This window comes from Argiope bruennichi, chromosome 9 (genome assembly GCF_947563725.1).
Source record: "Argiope bruennichi chromosome 9, qqArgBrue1.1, whole genome shotgun sequence".
Lineage (NCBI taxonomy): Eukaryota > Metazoa > Arthropoda > Arachnida > Araneae > Araneidae > Argiope > Argiope bruennichi.
In genome coordinates, this window is record NC_079159.1 from 57918798 (window position 1) to 57938410 (window position 19613).

At 24.9% G+C, this 19613-nt stretch overlaps 1 protein-coding gene across 2 annotated transcripts in view; it reads right to left on the reverse strand.

Annotated features, from left to right (window-relative positions):
* LOC129984428 (cleavage and polyadenylation specificity factor subunit 1-like) overlaps positions 1–19613 on the reverse strand; it is a 49483-nt gene that overhangs the window by 14181 nt on the left and 15689 nt on the right. For both annotated transcript variants that reach the window (XM_056094307.1, XM_056094308.1), the window contains 17 exons: positions 17322–17461; positions 16362–16472; positions 15915–16008; positions 15520–15607; positions 15175–15330; positions 14978–15035; positions 14606–14700; positions 13637–13792; positions 9955–10044; positions 8368–8484; positions 6947–7267; positions 5808–5956; positions 4150–4245; positions 3984–4056; positions 2600–2703; positions 2400–2502; positions 2148–2237 (listed from right to left, as the gene is read on the reverse strand). In XM_056094307.1, coding sequence (XP_055950282.1) covers positions 2148–2237; positions 2400–2502; positions 2600–2703; positions 3984–4056; positions 4150–4245; positions 5808–5956; positions 6947–7267; positions 8368–8484; positions 9955–10044; positions 13637–13792; positions 14606–14700; positions 14978–15035; positions 15175–15330; positions 15520–15607; positions 15915–16008; positions 16362–16472; positions 17322–17461 — 2041 coding nt within the window. The remainder of the gene's footprint in view (positions 1–2147; positions 2238–2399; positions 2503–2599; positions 2704–3983; positions 4057–4149; positions 4246–5807; positions 5957–6946; positions 7268–8367; positions 8485–9954; positions 10045–13636; positions 13793–14605; positions 14701–14977; positions 15036–15174; positions 15331–15519; positions 15608–15914; positions 16009–16361; positions 16473–17321; positions 17462–19613) is intronic.

Consider the following 19613-nt stretch of genomic DNA (forward strand, 5'->3'; position numbering starts at 1 on the left):
CTTTATGGTAAAATCTATCAATCTCCATTATAAAATGTACTTGTGTTTACAAACCTTTGTTTCACAATATCTTCAAATTTCAGTTCAGAATAATAGAATCGTTGATAAGCAATGATAGAATTGCTGTAATATTTTAATAAGAGAACAATTCAATTTTATGAAATAAAAAAAAAGTCCCTAGAAGTACATTTAGGAAAGTGAATTTTAAAATCACAAACTGAGCTTAAACAGAATAAAATGAACAGAAAAGGAAGATTCATATTCAATTTAATGAAGTTATGAAAAATATAAATAGTCACCATTTTACTGAGAATGTTCTTAAAGAACTGATTCAACCTTACATAACACTAAATTGCATTTCTTAAAAACAGAAAAGAATTTATTAGGTTATTAGGTACCAAAAGTGAGCAATTAATGAAACAACCAGGCTTAGATTAGAAAATTTATTGACCTTGCACTGATTGATATTGCTCAAAATAATATATCTGCATCACAAATAATGAAGAATCTACAATAACAAATGCATGATATCATCACTGATGGAACATGATGCTACAAGTCTTCATTAACTATTGAAAATTTTCATCATTTCATTCATCAATTCTATCATTGTGAATTTTTCTCAGAACACATGCTGATATGCTTTTTTTTTTTATAGTTTTTTCAGCATGTATCTAAGATTTTTCTCTGTATTGAAAAAGTACCATTTAATCATAAACCTTATTCCATCAGTTCTCATTCAGGTGGTTAAATAAAAATAATAATTAGGCATGAAAGCTGAAAATTAATAAAAATATTAATTCTGAGGATTTTATGCAACATATCTTGAAACAATAAAGGAGAAATCTCAAACATATATCCATAACTAAAAGTAGTTTTCATTTAAACTTTTTATTGCAAATGATAATTTATTTATTACTTTTATAAGACTAATAAAGCTTACTTAACAGTCTATAAAAAGAATAAATAAGTGATCTCTTGGAAACATACTATTGACACTGTGAAAAATATCAATATATATCCAAGAATTAAATTTTTAATTATATATATATATATATATATATATATATATATAAAGTAAAAACAGTTTCAGTTCATTATAAGAATAAAACATAATAATAAAATTCCTTGGCATGCGGGAAGGCAAAGATAGATAAGTTATTATTCCTTTCAGTCCTTAGGCAAAAGCAATGAAATACTGCATACTGAAGTGACCATAGATGATTATTTTATTGATATTGCATAGTTCAAAATTTATTACAAAATAAATACTGAACATGATCTGTATTTCATATTTAAAAAATATTATAATCAAATACGTTCACAAGAACTAAAGCATGCACAACTTCTGAAATTTTTTAAAGCTGAGCATTCTTAGATAAGATTACCAAAAAATATTTTTAATCCTTTATTTTTATTTGAATTTTCTAAAAGCTATTAAACTTTAATCTAAATACATTTAAATAATCAAGGAAATTAAATAAACATAGGTTTTTTTATTTATTTAAACATAGCAATACTAATAAATTTAAAATTCATTAAAAAATGAAAATCACATTTCAACCTTTAACTTCTAAGCAACTGTACTATAGGAAAAAATATAGAACAAAAGTGGAGACACTAATTTACATAATTTGTAAGGATATTTTAATTAAGTAATGATACTAATTCACTTAATTTGATTCATTTTTCTTTTTTAATCGAAAAGAAATTCAGCCTCCCACTATTTCCACACACATGCTAGGGAGAAGCATATTAAAATAATTTTGAACTCTATGAATTCATCTAATCATTACACTCTCTTTACAGAATAAGAAAAGAACAAAAAAATCTAATTAAAATCTTGCTAAAATCTTATTATGTATATATGTGAATGTGTGAGTGTGTGTGTATATAAATTTTTGAATAAAGGGTGATTTTGGGTTCTATAGACAATGATTAGTTAAGATCTGCAGAAATTTTCTCAAAGCCGCGACATGATAATCTTTGCAATAAGTAGTCTTCCTACAAGGAATCCACCTAATACTGATATTGATTGCACTAATGAACAATAATAATAAAAACTACCAATATCCCTATACATTATTGAAATTTAAGCCACTAAATAAGATACACAATGAAATAAAATAATTTTCTTTCAATCATACCTTTCTAAATCTCAGTTTTAAGTGATTTTCTATTTCAATTTCATAAAAAGGGAAAATTTCATATATAAGTAAATCTTCACCAGCACGAGCCTGAAAATACATTTTAAAGAACAATGAAAACTGACCAAAAAAGAAGAAATATTAAGTTCAATTCAAAAAAATGAAATAGTATATATCTAAATTCTAACTGAACAAAAGTTCAAAATAATGTGCTTAATTTAACTTTATAGCAGTAAATTAAATAATTCTTACCAGTAACATAGGTCTTGAATTTCGAATGCCTAAACCAACAACTAAAATTTCATGAATAATTGGTAAGGCTTCATGCAATTTCTCTGAAGATTTTTCAGAAGCACTATAAATCAATTTTAAGATATTATTTAAATGGTTATGTTTACAGTTAAACAAGTTGCATATACAAATACAGTTAATAAATGAAAATTATTTCTTACCTTGGTAATGTTGAAGTTGCTTGACCACTGTCGACCAAATACTTCTGTCCCATGGGAAAATTCTTCACTAAATAACATAGTTTGTAAGTAGGTAAACTGTATATCTGTAAAAGAAAAGAGTTTTCAATACATGCACTATCATAAAAAATATAATTATAAAAAATTGTTTTAATTTCTGACATCAATATATAATTGTATTTATGATAAATTGCAGAATATTCATAATTTCAGTATTTTATAATGAATATTGAAATTGCTCCTTAGATTTAAAAAAATAATGGCAGTTAAATAAATTTAACAAGCATGTTCATGTTGTAATCATTTACATGTATGATGTTGGAAATAGCATTTTAACATCCAGAAAAAATAACACTGAATGAATATCAGAAAAAGAAGCCTAATCATCACTAATCACTAAATTTTAAAATAAAAATTTTTTTTACAAATCACTAGATTAAGTAATTTAATACTATTTTTAAATCATTCATGTAATTATTAAAAAAATTTCAAAGTATATTTTTTTATAATGTTTCAAATATTTAATTTAAATTATCATAGTTAAATGAGTCAATAAAGTCATCATGTAATAAAAAAGAAAAATATAAATTTAGTTTTGCTTTAATGATTATAGAATCATTTTAAACTGTAAGCAATGCAATCATTATATTCCAGTTCCTTGAAAATCAAGACCTGATTTTAAGAAAATGATATCTTCTTACGTTCATACATTTGTTAATTACTGAATTTTAAAAATTCACTTTTGAATCATCCTATATAAATCTTTCCACTATCTGCACATGGAGCTTTTCTTTAAAGGAGAATTAACTAGGGCACTAAAATAATTATTTAACAGTTAGAATTTATTTTAGCAACAGAATACATAAACTTAAGTCAAAACATCAGACAAACAATTGCAACAAAACAGTATTTGTCAAAACCGTAAGAGAAAGGTTTATATGCTTAGAACATCATCTATTTTCAACAACTAATAACTTCATACACAGAAAAAAAACACATTTTAAAATTTTTAATTATTAAAACATATTTCCATATTAAATAATAAAAATTTAAATAAATAGTAAACAATAAGCTAAAGTTATTTATATTTAAAAGTCTTATAATTGAAAAAAAATTGATGGATATAATAACAGTGATTACTAAATAATCATATGAGATCCAATAATATGATAACAATATAGAAAATTCATGAGAATTACTTAAGGTAATTACTTCTTACTTAAATATTTAAAAAAAAGATACCAACATTTATGCTCTTAAAATATTTAATTAAGCTGCCATAAAAAATAGTTTTCCTTAAATCAAATGTCATATAAAATTAATTAGCAGAAATATTTAAAACATAAATAACCAATCACATACTAACCTCTAAAATGCCATTTTCTCGTACAATAAATAACCAAAATGTAGGAGGGTATTCTTTGACTTCGATTTTTTGTCTTCATTAAAAATAATGGAAAATCAAAAATTAAAGAATATAATGCAGCAGTATTTAAAATAGCATAATAAAAGTCAATATAATGAAAGCAAACCTTGGTTTCTTTCCAGGTGCTTTCACTTCATCAACAACCTTTTCAACAGGTGTTACAACGTCTCCATATAATAAAGCATCCTCATCATCAATAGCACTAATAAGGAAAAATTTCATTACACTTCTACAAGAAATTTACAGGACAATGCATGCTAGTAAATAAAAATGCTGAATTTTTAGATGTGTTGCAGTAATATAAAATACAACAATGCAAAACAAGAACAAGGAAAAAACTCTCTAACAGCTTTATAAAAATTGCATAAAAATTACTTTTATACATCTAAGAAATTACATATAAAAAATATTTTAAGCAATTGATTAAGCAAATAAAAAATATTTTGCTTAAACCCACTGTTAGTTTATTATTTTACATTTGTAAGCAGGAAATCTGAACATAATGTATATGATATATAAAGTGCTTCAGTTTCAACATGTAAAACAATTTTAGAAGTATGAAACAAATGCTGAATAAAGTATAACAATATCTTACATTAAAAATACAAAAAAAAAAAAAATCCCTAGGTAATATTTTGTAACAATTCAAATAATAGACTAAAAATTGTATAAATAATTTTAGGCAATATTTTCAAACCTATTAAGTGATTTTTTTATATTTAAATTTATAGAACTGCAATTATTTTCTAGCAGATTTGTAGGAGTAATTTAAATCAGATCTATAGTATAAACTAATAGATGTACATGTTTATTAAATGCATACCAGTGATTAATCACCAAGGATAATGCAATTTTAATTTATTGCTATGTTCACCAATGATATACAATTAAGCTTAATGTTTGCCAATGGCAATCAGCTGACAAAGATTCACCAATGGCATGCAGTCAATGCACAAATACCCTAAGTTAAAGTCAATGTATTTTCCTACAAAAAAATTATTTACGATACTTTTTTAATAAAGTGTCTTTAAATTATTTACAATACTATAATAAAAGTCTTCTAGTATAATAGACTCTCATTCATTCAATTTGCCGCAGAAATTTCAAGATTTTCTTTGTATAAAATCGCAATTCAATATAGTTTCTTATCTTAAAGAAGTAGTAATATATGTTAATGAATTAAGTAAAAAAATCATAGTATGATAAATATCCTTTTTTAAAATCTATATATTTAAAATAATAAGGAAAGTCAATGGACCAGTCACTCAGCAACAATTTTTCATCAGCATCAGTCCAATTTTTCCACTTTCATTTTCATATGAAAATTTATGATCTCTAGAGATCTCATCAAGGGCTTTCAGCCACATGCCATTTTTGAAACAAACAGAAACTTCACAATGCATTCACTGTGAAGAGATTTTGCGAGAAAGTTTGGATGCCAAAATCACTGCATTGAGTTTGATAATTTTGATTTCATATGGAAGCTCATGGCCAATATATATATATGTCATTAAAGGTTACTTTTCCTCCTCCTAATACTATTTCTGTGACAAATAAATAAAAAACAATGTATAATGCTTTCTCTAAGAGAAAAGCTTGCAAAAGTGTCAGCCTGCTAAAAGCACTGAACCAAATGAAATTTAATTTCTCATATATTTAAGGAAAACTGATATTAAAAATTTAAGGACACATTTCTAGAATAATTTTTACATGCATCATAATATATAAAAATATGCAATTAATATAGGAAAAAATTTAACATACTCAGGATTTATTTTCAAAACATCAGCAACATTTATCACAGGAGCAATAGTGTTTGTTACTTGTGAAGTTTCTTCTGGTTCTTTTCTTGGCGATGTATTAAACAAACCACTGATATCTTTATAAACACATAAAGATGACACTCGGGATTTCTAAGTACAATAGTAATGTTAAAATATATATATATACACACACACAAAAGTATTTAAAATCAAGTTAATAGGAAAATCATATAAACCAAATAAAAAAGAATCTGCCCTGAAGACTTTTTCAAGGGTCACCCTCAGGCAGGGATTCAATATATATATATATATATATATATATATATATATATATATATATATATATATATATATATATATATATATATATATATATATATATATTCTAAACATGTGATTTTGATATACAAAATGATATGAAAACTACATTCAAATATAATGATAGTTTTATTAAAATTTAAAAAGTATCTGTCAAATAACTAGAAAGGTAACAATTATTGCAATTTGTTAAATTGCATTATTCTATCAACAGCTTCTGTGGGATCAATTCAAAAAGAGGCCTTTCTATATGATTTTTGAAGTAAAAATATAGAAATATCTTTATTACACTTTAGTATTCTGTCATATCTCTAGGAGGTGAGATTTTTGAAAATTCACTCTTCATTCTATAATACATTTTAATATTAATTAATTTATTGAAAAAATAATGTCTAAAATAAATGAAAAAAAAAATATTTTTGTAACAAATCACTGCATCAAAACCAGTTAAAAATTAATATTAAAAAAATATCTGCATAATTTTTCCTCAATATTTTAAAATATTCAGGTTTTTAAGTGATATTTCTATAGAGCAAAATAAAAGGTATTATAAGATTTTTTTAAAATCAAACGATTAAAGTTTAAAATGATAAAATTAAATAAAATTATATTATTCATTTCAAGAAATTACAGAGTGATACATGCTTAAATTTCAGGAATGCATTTTAATCTCTAGTTCAATTTATTCATGTTAAATTTAATGCTGTATATAATGAATACAGAACTTACAAATGTCTTCAGCATGAAATAGCATTTAAAAAAAAAAAAACTAAATTTAAGTAGATTAAAACCACAAAAAAATTTAAAATCATATTAATTTACCACTTGAGCAAGTTGGGGTCTGGAAACATGCAGCCGTGCTCCAGTTCCAAAATCATCTGCCTTAAGATACAACTGTATAACCAAACCTTCACCACTCATGATGACAACATAAGGATCTGCCACTGTAGCCCAAACAATAGGAGATCCTACATCTAATGGGATATGCTGAACCTGTTGTGAACCTTGTAAAAGACGAACACCCATTTGAGAAACTTGAACTATAAATCGATTATTCCCAATATTGCCAGCAAACACAGTAGGTGCTTGTGTGCTGAATCCACTGTGATCTAATTCATTGATTTCTTGACCAGTTTGCAAAATCTGTTAAAGAATTGCTTAGGTTAGATTTAAAATTAAATCTGAAATACAGTTCAAAATAAAATCATTTGTAGTTTACATATTTTAAAAAATCTGCATAAATAATAAAAGTGTAAAATAACCATAATTTTTATAGAAAACTTGTCTTAAATTAGTTATGCATACAAAAGTTCATGTGGGACAATCTCTCAAAATAGATATTGACAAATTATTACAATATATATATATATATATATATATATATATATATATATATATATATATATATATATATATACAAATGTGAATTAGAATAACAATACTTTTTAGTTTAGTCTCAACATTTAAAAATATGAATATAATCATTAATATTATATATAGTTATTAATATTATATACTGTTGTTGTTGCTACTTATGGCACTTTACACGCTAGCTGACAGATCTGTCAGCAATTTAAGCCGAGCGAGTGTCTCTTGTTTTTTCAGTAGCGCCAACTAGGGCCAAGAGTACAACTTATCTACTTCATGCGTCACATTCAATTGCACAACAACTTTTTAAAAGGCGGGGGCACATTCACACACCTCACAGAAGAACAACCATGCCCGAATCAGGACTCAAAGCTGGGATGCATAGATCATGGGGAAGACGCGCTACCTTTATGCCAAGACGTCGGCTATATTATATGTTAATAACTACAATAATCATATAATCATGAAAAATATTTAAAAAGAAAATAAAAAATGGGGACAAATAACTATTCAAAGTTGATGAAGAAGAATTTCAAATAATTGAAACATAAGACTTATAAAGAAACGATATGTGAAATTAAATTAAACACAGAAAAGTAAGCAATATTAAAAATATTAATTAACATTTATTGACATCAAAAGAACTAGGAAAATATATTATTTCAAAAAATTTGCACATTTCCTTTCATTAATTTTATTAATAAACAAAGAAATACTGTTACATGAACAAAAGTAATTTACATATTTTAAGAGAAATAAAAATATAATAGTCCAAAAGAAACTTATTATAAAATTTTATTAGCATAAAAAATTTAAATTTTTGGTATGATAAGAATAATTATCTAAGTTAATTTATAAAAACTATATTTTATTACCATACTACTATCAGTTCGACTCAATATTAAAAATGCATGAGAATTCTGCAAACTCTGCTTATTTTGATTTTCTTCAGTGATTTCTTCTTTTGCCTCTGGTAATTTTTCTTCCAAATTCTAAAGTAAAACAAAATTAATTATTTCTACTTTCTAATTTATCAAATATATTAATATAGAGCAATATATTTTATAAATAAACTTGAAATAATACAATTAGGGATTGCAATATCGGATCAAAAGTTCAATACCGGTATGCGGTATTTTTTAGATCTTAATACCGGGAGGCCGGCTTTAATACTGGTAGTAGAAATTTTAGAAAAAGAAATAAAACATGGGTGTTTCTTTGTTTTATTTGCCAGTTTTATTAGAGAGTGTAGATATCACAAAAAATAATTTGTAACTTATAAATAATAATGGTATATAAAGGATCACAAAAAAGTAGAGTAACATCTTATTTATTTAAATCACAAAAAATTGTAAATATGACTATTACAAATATTTGAAATGTGATCTTAAAAAACATAATGCATCAATTGTACTGTCATTAATCCTGGAATGTAATTTTGTGCAAAAATTACCACTAGTTGGTGGTACTGTTAGCAATGCACGATATACTTTTTACAAGTATTTACCTCTAAATCCCTCATCTGCAAATAAATCGAATTCTCGTCAGATGGTTTTAGATATAGCTGATTTTTATATTTTATTTTGGTTTGTTGAATTTTTTTTTATTTATCGCTAATTCTAATTTTTGTTCAAGAGACAATTTTTTTTCACTATCGACATTAGTGTCATCATAATCTTTGATAACTGTACCGAATTCTTCTGAATGTGAATAGGTTTGTAGGTAAAAAACTAGAAGAAAATTTATTATAAACTTGATTGGATTTGAATTAGTTAGTCTCTTTTCTTCTTTTTCATTTTTATTTTTAAAATCATTATAATTATGTAAATACTGTAAGACATTCTGTATTACTAATTATCTGTATTGTTAACGTCTCATAAAACACAAGTCTTCATTGTTAAATGTAAAATCTCCTCCTTTCATATTTCCTCTCACCCCTATTTTGTCGAATTAAACCCATTCTAACGCATGCACAAAAATACGGAGAGTTTTACAATCCGTTGTCAAACAGTATTTTATCACTTCTCTTGATCGTATGATGCAACTTCGTATTCACAATCTAATTAGTTTCGCCCATTAGGGAGACATAAAAACAAAAACGTATACTATTTTGCTATGTTGGTGATCCCTGAACATATAGTGGAGACAATTTTAAAAATTTCTAGTAAATGCCGAAAAAACGGTATTTAAACTTGTGAATACCAGTATTACAAAATTGTACTAATGGCTCAAAATACCGGTATTTGGTATCCCAGTATACCGGTATTGCAATATCTAAATACAATCAAAAAAATCTTTTTCAAGCAAGATATTCATAAAATTAAATATATATTTTTTTACAAGAAAAATAAAAATAATTATACATTTAACTTCTATTAAAAGAAATGAATTAGGAGAGAAATATCAAAGAAATCAGTAATTAAGATCAATGATGAAATGGTGTTTATTGAAGTCTAATTTACCTCAGCATCAGACAACTGCCCGACGACAGTCCACATATCAACACAACCAGGCAATTCAAAAGTTGTGACAACTTGTGGCCGAATGGTTCTCTAAAAATAATAATTTGAATTTTTTCATTAAAATTTTGTATATATGTTCTTTAGATAATCTAATACCAAGGTAACTAAATAGCTATTTATTACATCAAAATTAAATTTATGACAAAAATCCTTTTAATACAAGCATTCTACTATTTTAAAAACCATTGCTAAAGATAAGAAGCAAAAATGTGATCAATTAATTATGAAATAGAACTTTATTTAATTTAGCTTTCAAATTTTAGCCAGAACACAAGTATTCTTCTATAATACATTGAATATTTCAGAATGCATTTGCATTTTTTAACAAAAAATAAATTAGCCTATAGAATAACCACTCAATTACAAAAATGAGATAAACCAGCCTGATAAGCTAAATTAAAAAAATTTTAAGACACAAATTTTTAAAAATTATTAATAACAAAGAAAAATATCCTTTTTGTATCTGGCAGCAAGGAATTTATAGAGTTTTCATTGCTAATAAATGGCAAGCTGATCAAATATATCGCAATAAACTGTGATTAAATGTTAGCAATGTTAAAACAACACAAACAGGGCCGGCCATCTGGGGGGTGCGGCGGATGCTATGCACCGGGCGCTGGGATTGAGGGGGGGGGGACATGATCAAGAACTAAAATGATGATGTGAAAGCAGCCATAAACTATTGTATCCAAATGGAGTGTACTCCTGATATTCCCCAAGAAGAACACACTTCAATCATTATTATGTATGCAAATTTTGAAGAGAAAAGTTTAACTATAAATGAGTCATTTCTAGGGTTCATTGAAGTACTGGTGTAATTGAAGAAAGACTGGCAAAAATTCCGTTGAAAAGATTAAGTGAGCTTGATTTAGATATTGTAGAAGAATGAATTGAAGAGGACAGGGAAACTGCAATAGTAGCAACATGAAAGGGAAATATAAAGGCGTAAAATCTAGAATAATTGCTCTAAGCAGCCTTCACTCAATTTTTGTGCCTTGCCTATCATATTCTTTTAATTTATTAGTTTGTAATGCCGCTTCCAGCAGAATATGATGTAATTTTTTAATATATTGCTTACAAAAATTTAAATATTACTCTTAAAACATTAAACGACACTCGTTCAGAAGTCCAAACACATTTGGTTAAAGCAGTATATACACAGTTTTGAAAAAACTTGTGATGCCCTAGAAGAATTTATTGATGCAAATAACGATACTACAGCGGTATCCTAATCAAAAAGTCTACAGTATTCAAGACAAGAAATGCCATTTGTCTTATTTTTAATAGTATGGTTTGCAATATTGTCCAAAATTAACACTATCAATAAACTATTACAAGCAAAAACAATTGTGCTTGATTGATTTAATTAAATTTGGCCAATAAAATTAAAACTGAAATCCAAAATTTAACACAGTCTTATACAAAGCAAAAGAGATAGCACACAATCTGAATATTTCAGAATATTTTCCTGAAAAACGAATTCGGGAAGAAAAAAAAAATTATATTCCAAAATAGCAGAAGATAAAGTTATTGAAAACCCAGTAGAGGATAGATGTCATTTTTAACACTGTAATTGATACTGCTATTGTACAGATAGAAACTAGATTTAAAAGTATTTCAAATAAATCAGTGATAAAAAAACTTTAGAAAAGTGTTCCAAAAACTTTGTAAAGTTTTATAACAGCAATGTAAATGTAAACCTAATCCAAGAAATTGGTTTACTATGGGATTTGATTTCGAATAAAAGGAATGTAATTAACGCACAAGACATATTGCAGTACATATTAAATAATAATTATGAAGAATTTTTTCTAAATATATTAACTGTGTTGAAACTTTTCTTTATGTTGCCAGTTACTATAGCAAGTGCTGTGCATTCTTTCAGCAAATTAAAATTAATAAAGAATTGTCTACAGTCAAGCATGTGTGCAGAACGCTTAAATTAATGCACTTGCTGTATTGAGCACAGAAAAAAAATTGCAAAAAATTCTAATTTCTCAGAAGTAATTAATAGAAAAAATAATGCATTAAATGCACATGCAATAGTAATATATGTTCACATTTGATTTTTTTTTTCTTTGCTTTACTAAAAATTTAGGGCCCTAAATGGTTTCTTGTGCCCGGGCTCCTTTAAAAACAAGGCCAGTTCTGAAATCTAACTAAAATAGCCATACAGGTAGAAATAATTAGTTGATAATTATGAATAATTTTTTAAGATGAATGTAGAATCTAAAACTAATGCAATAAGTAAGTTAGAAGTTTTAAAATTGCAATAAAAAAAAAACTGCTATAAACTAGCAGTTAATGAAATATAATGGTTTTGTAAAATTATTCAAGCCTCACAAATATTTCACCATATCATCTTATTTTAATTGGACATAATTTTAAGTGTTGTCTATCTAAAATTTTTTTTAAGAGAATGCTAAACTGATAATATGGTTTAGTGTATTCTTTTAGGAAATATTAGAAGGCTTCTATTAATTGGCAACAGGAATAGCTCAAGTACAAACATTTTAGAAATGATACACCTCTATTTTTTTTTTTCAGTGCATAAATTTAAGCAACAGTTTATTTAATTTTGCAAGCAATCTATTATTTAGAATTTGTAGCAACCTTTCTTATATTATATTTATTTAAACACAACTTATAAAATTCACTCTTGAGATATTTTTTAAAAAGCAAAGAACTTAATAACCAGATTACTGGTTATAGTATTCATTTTTTCCAATCATGTTGTGCATAATCATAAAGAATGTGTCATATCCACCACTACAACTCATGAAATCTTGCCATTATGTGCTGCATAGTTCCGAGTTTGATTACAATTAGAAGAGGGTACTATGTTTTTTTTAAGAATAGAGTATAATATTAAAATAATAATAATAATAATAACAATGTTTTTTTTTTTAACATTCATGACACCACCTTTTAGGACAGAAAATTTTTCCATATTTTCCATAAATAAGAAGAATGATAATAAATAAGATTAAATAATGATAAATATGGAAATTTAATTTTTTTTATTATATTTAAATTCCAATTATATTAAAAAAAAAACAAATATTTTTTTAACAGTTTTTACTTACAAATATTAAAGAATTTTTTTAAAAAAAAGTGCTAAAAAATACCTTGCCCATAATATATATACAGTAAAATGCAATTCAAGTCATTACCAAAAATTAAGAAACTCCAATTTAAAATGAAGATCAGTTGTCATAAGGAAATAGTCTTTCAAAAATACCAAGAACAATATTCACATTTTAAAATGCATAGGAATCTTATAATACTATCAATTAACCAGTTTTTTAAAATCCTGACAATTTGTACAATTATATAAGAATCTGATTTCTGCTTAAAAGCTACAACATTTTTGCACATCACTAGTAAGAATATTTATTATATAAATATATATAAATAATATTTATTATATAAATATATATAAATAATATTTATTATATAAATATATATAAATAATATTTATTATATAAATAGATATAAATATTCTTACATCACGAGTAATGTAAGAATATTTATTAACAGCAAGTATGTTAGATATTTGTACTGATAAATGTTTTAGAAGATGCAAATTTACAAGAATTACAAAATTTTTAATCAACAATACCTGTAAAACAGATAAAGCTCCATTTTTTCCATATCCAGAAGTGGTGACAAGTTCAAGATCATGATCTGCATTTCCAGAAAATTCTTCAGATAAAAATGCAGGCTCTCCCATGCATATTCTTCCACATGGCCCAATATTTAATAAACTGTCACAAACCTGTATTTCAATATTATTTAATAACCATTTTATTTTTATCAAATGAATTTAAAAACTACTGATCTACATTGTGAAATCTAACAAATATATAAGATCAACAGTAGTTTTATTGTATCCTAAATTGAATTACGGTTTTTAGAATGACGGAATTTAGGTTTTATTGTATCCTAAATTGAATTACGGTTTTTAAATGAAACAGAAAATCAAAATGTGCAATAATAAAAGCTTTTCTTAACAAATGACAATGACTATTTTACACATACAACTAGTGAATACATTATGATATTTTAATTTCTGATGCTTATATGAACACTTATAATATTTCATTAATTCATCTTATACTTCCAGAATACAGCATATTATGGAATCGTATTAAATGAGAGATAAGAAAAGAAACTTTACTCAACATTTAGAAAAAAATAAAATAGGCATTTTATACTAATTCAAACTTGCATTTTTACAAATGTCTAAAAGTATATGCATATTAATTGAAGAGATAATATTACAAATAAAAGTATTTATCAAAGTGGAGAATTCATTCATTGATACTGCGATAAGTTCAAAGTAAATTTAAAAATACCCTTAAGAGCAATTACATTACAAACAGATAAATTATTTATTTTATTTTATAGAAATAATAAGTGTTAGAAATCAAAAGAAAACTATCAACTAATTAAACTATATTATTTTAAAAAGCAAACAAAAATAACATAGCCAAATTTAATATACATGAAGTAAAAAAAAATACAAATTTCTTTTAAATATCAATAAAATGTAAAAACATTTAATATGCTTAGAAGCAAAACAGCATACTTCAAATGTATAGGATGTCACTAGCTTTGTAGTCTGTTCTAAATTTCCATACACTTCCAATTCCTCAGGATCTTCTATTAAATTTACATCTGTAGCTAAAATGAAATTTTTGCAGCATTTAAAGTTGATTCTAACTCTAAAGTTAACTCAGAAATTTTTTAAATCATCTAAAAATTTATAAAATACACAACAACAAATAAAAAATTTAACAATAATCTACAACTCATTGCATTAACTTATTTTGTTTTTCTTTAAATATAAAGTTTGCATGGTTAAATGGTAAAATAAATATATAGAAAGAAAAAAAAAGGGGGGGGGGAAATAAAGATAAAATCACAGTTAAGAATAGGGATAGATTTTTTTTCTTTTTACCCATCCAATCATCCATATTATCTAGACGAGCTTTCTTAGCAGCTGATTCTTCATTGGCCTTAAAATAAAACAACAAATGAATAATATAATAATTGTGAGATCTTATTCAATGCAGAATATTTAAATACAAGAAGTTAAAAATGAACAAGATAAAAATTACACGTTACAGTAATTATAATACTTTTTTTAAATTTTACCTCTCCATTTTGCTCCTCTGTTGAATTCTGTTTGATTGAATTTTCTTCTATTTTGACTTCTTGAACAGCATTATCAACTTTTTCAGTATATCGAAGAAGTAATGAATTTCCTAATCGTGAACCAAGAAACAAGTATCCTTCTTCACATACACACATCTGAAATTTAAAACAAATGATTACATTAAAGGTTTCATGGAATAGCTATTAGATATTAATAGACTTTCTGAGTAAATTAAAACTAGAATATTTTTAAATATGAAAATATCTATATAAAATATAATTAATTTTAGCACAAAGATGCTTTTTTTAACATCTGTGAGGATACAATTTCATGTCAGAACTTACACAAGTTGTTATAACACTGGAAGCCGCTCGATCAAAATTGAAACCTCGCACACTTCTCATTCCATCATTGAAAAGAGTCAGTACATACCTAAGTAAAGACAAGATTTAACATATATTCTCCCTTACAAATACGAAATAGGCATGCTAACTAAAAATTAACAAAATTAAGGTAGATTTGTGCTACAAAATAAATAAGCACTTCTTTTATACAGTTTGGTAGTGATTTCAAAACAACATAGAAGACTTTCATCAGATCTGTCACAGAAAGCAGTAAACTATGTGTTTAAAATTAAATAAACTAAAAGAACATATACATCTGCAAATTTATAACATATTAAAAACATTATCATTTACAACAAACATTTTTTTAAAAAAGACAAAATATGAATTCTTACAATTCTCCTCCCTTCAAAGATATCACAAGTTTATCATATGAAATAAATGCTGATGATGAACAGTCTAATGACAATTTTATTCCATCTTGTTGTTCTAAAAAACATGAAAGAATTTTTTAAATAAGGAACAGTAATACATAAATCTTTGGAGATATATGTCATCTGTAATTAAAATAATTTAATTCAAATGAAATATTTTATTCACTTTTTAAAAAATAAAGCAATAAATCAATCAACAATACTACAGTCCATTGTTACACTGATTTGATTAATAGATTGACTGATTTGTTTGCCTAACCTCCTCTCTAATTTTGAAAAACATTTTATCATTCTTAGCTGATCAGACAACATATTGATGCACTAATAATCATATAACCTAAAATGAAATAGTATTTCTTTATTATATAAAGAAAATGTGCAAAAAAAAAAAAGAATAAAAAAGCTTACTTAATGGAAAATCAGTACTTTCATAAGTAAAACTATTCAAAGAAACTCCATATGGTGGAACACTTTGATTAAGGTAGAGCAATGAATTTACAGCTACAAGAAGAACTCCACCTAAATGAAATCAAAATAACTATAACTTCATGTGTCAAATTTTAATATGTAAGTGAATTATTAATTGATGTGAGAATCACCAAAAGAAATATTAAATAAAATACAAATTTTAATATTAAAGAATATATAAATTTTTTTGTACCCAGATCAAAATTTCAAAACTCTACCATATCCTTTTTCTTAAGTAGTAGTATTATTTATAATTATATAAAAATTATTCAAATAATTTAATTAAAAAAACTAATAATTTCATTTTATTAAATACTTAATATTTAAAAAGAAACAGAATGCATAGTTACTTTCATTCCCATTTTCTGAAAAATCATAATTAAAAAACTTAATACAGTATTAAAGTAAGTTATTATTCAATAGCAATATATGTTCATTCTTAAAAATGATGAGACAAAGTTCATATGAACTTGAATCTATTAAAGTTCTTAAGATGATGCTTCATTTACTTTCTTAGTTATAACAAAAAATCATAAATAATTATATTTCAGACAAAAAAAGCTGTAAATATATTTTTTAAACTTATTTTCAATGTTCAGGAGGCAGAGAAAAAAATGCTTTGTATGCAGAAAATTTGATGAAATTTAATTTATCAAGCAAATTTATCTTATAAAGAATTTTCTATATATTTAAACAGTTTTTTTTTAAATTTTTGCATCATGTATCTGAATTACTGCACACACATTGCTTATTATCACTAATTTGTTTACCTTAGAGTCTATACGAAATGTTTGAATAGTTTAGTCAATCAAAATCTGTTGTTATTTCAAATAGAAATTTTTTATTCAAACACAAATGCAGTTATCAATAAAATATATTTTCAGAATACAAATTTCTTACCTATGGGCTTTGGAACAGCCATTGCATACAAGCAATCAAAAGGTAATCCAGTGACAGTCCAAATAACAGGATGAACTTTTTGATTGAGATTTAAAGATAATGCCAAGATAGCACATGTATCATGTCGCACAGCAGTGCGCCTGTAAAATTTGTTATATTTTAGACAACACAGAATAAGAGTCAAGACAACAACAAAAATTGTTTTGACTTGGTAAACATGACAGTATGTAAAATATTTAACAGAAGTTTTAAAATTATTAAATATATATAGTTATAATTAATGAATCACAATTTCAATTTCTTAATCCTATGCATATGAGGGCAATTGAAAGTTCTAACACTTTTCGGATCTGAAGACAAAATTCAGTGAAAATGGGATACCTCAAACGTAAAAATGTTTACTATGCATGTTTGAAAACACTTAAATATTAGCATATGAAATTATTTCTAGGTTTGGAAATATTTATCAGAGCAAGCAATTATTTTCACTCATGGAAAAAAGTTAGTCTCTGGTCTGACCTTGAATTACTGGCATTTACTTTAAATCTTTTTGAATGTAACTACTGCAGACAAAATATCCTTAGAAATAGTAAAGACTATAGCTGAAAATAAATGTCAAGTGATAGGAAGAAAACATTAATATTAAATACCTTGTCATTTTATTTATTTATTTATTTTTGAAATAAATCTATGTTTTTATAAAATCTGAGTGTTATTTTTTTCATTAATTAATTATCTACTTTGTAGCTAATACAAACTTGGAACTTATTTATTTAACTTGCAACAGCATTTGAATTTGACACCCTTGACAAGGAAACATTGTTAAAAAAAATGACTATAAGAACTGAAAAAATTAATTATGTATTTTAAAAAACCATTTGCCCAAAAAATACAGAAAAAAAATCAATTTTAAAATTAGTTTATTCTAAGTGAAATAAACTATTTTTATGTTTTCATTACTAATACACCAGAAAAATTATTCATTTTATTTTTCATTCTAATTTAATAGTGATGTTAAAATAAATTCACAAAAAAAAAAAAAAAAAAAAAAAAAAATTACAAACAAGAATGCTTAAGTTATAATTTTAATGGTATATTTTCCTCTTCTCTTATTATTTGCAGCATGAATAAATTTCAATAAAAATATATCCAGTACTAATGAATTTATAAGCATATCATCCATATTATTCTGACAATATGACAGCACTTAACACACTTGCATTTCGATAACAAAACTGGAAAATTAATACGAGTTTAGCTTCTATTTCATGTATGAAATATCTAATTTCTTAGTTTGAAAATTAATAATATTAGAATAAATTTCAATCATCATTAAACATGAAAATTCCTTCCTCTATTTTAGAATGTAGCCATACAAGTGTAAGCACAATAAAATATTATGAATAGGATATCTTGGAAAGAGCAATTGCTCAAGTAAATTGTATTTAAAATTTATATTGACATTTTAAAAGATTTACAAAAATCAAGACTCGGGTCATAACTAAGCTTGAATAATTTTTTCAAGTCTTTAAAAGTATTTTCACAACCTTTTAAAGTAAATTTTAGTCTTTCTACTTTAATATTCATCTGAATAAATATTTAATTTACCATAATAATTTCACATAATAGAAAATGCATAAATTCTTGAATAGAGATTTCAATACTAAGATTTTAATTACTTATTATAAGATTAAGATTTATAAAAAAAAAAATAGGGAAAAAATTAGTGAAAAGGTAACTAATATTATAAGTACATAATCATCAAAATTTAAAAATAATTTTTATTTGGATATAAGAAAAATAAAATGAATTAAAAAGCAATAACAGTGTTCTCTCAACTTTTTTTATATTCATACGATACAAAGCATTTCACATTTAGCTTTGTAGTATACTAAAGAGAAATAAATACACAGCTTTTTTAAAAATCTTTTCAGGTAGACTGATTAGATTTAAAACTTAAAATAAATCTACTATTTTAAATATCAAGAATATTAAATTTCGCTATTTGTATGCAGTGTTTATTTCAGTTATTATATTCATATACTCATAGCGGCAAACAAATTGCTAGACTACATGTTTTTAATCCAAAATTAAATACAGATTTTTATTTTAGAGTTGATGCCATGTCTTAAAATTCACCCATCTTGCCTATAGCATTTTTGAACCATTTATTAACATCCACATGAATAAAAACAAAAGGATCAACAGATATTCATCCCTTTGATAAATACAATCTAAATTTAATACAAATCTACAATTTTTCTAATAAGATCCTATTTTAAATTTCAGTTA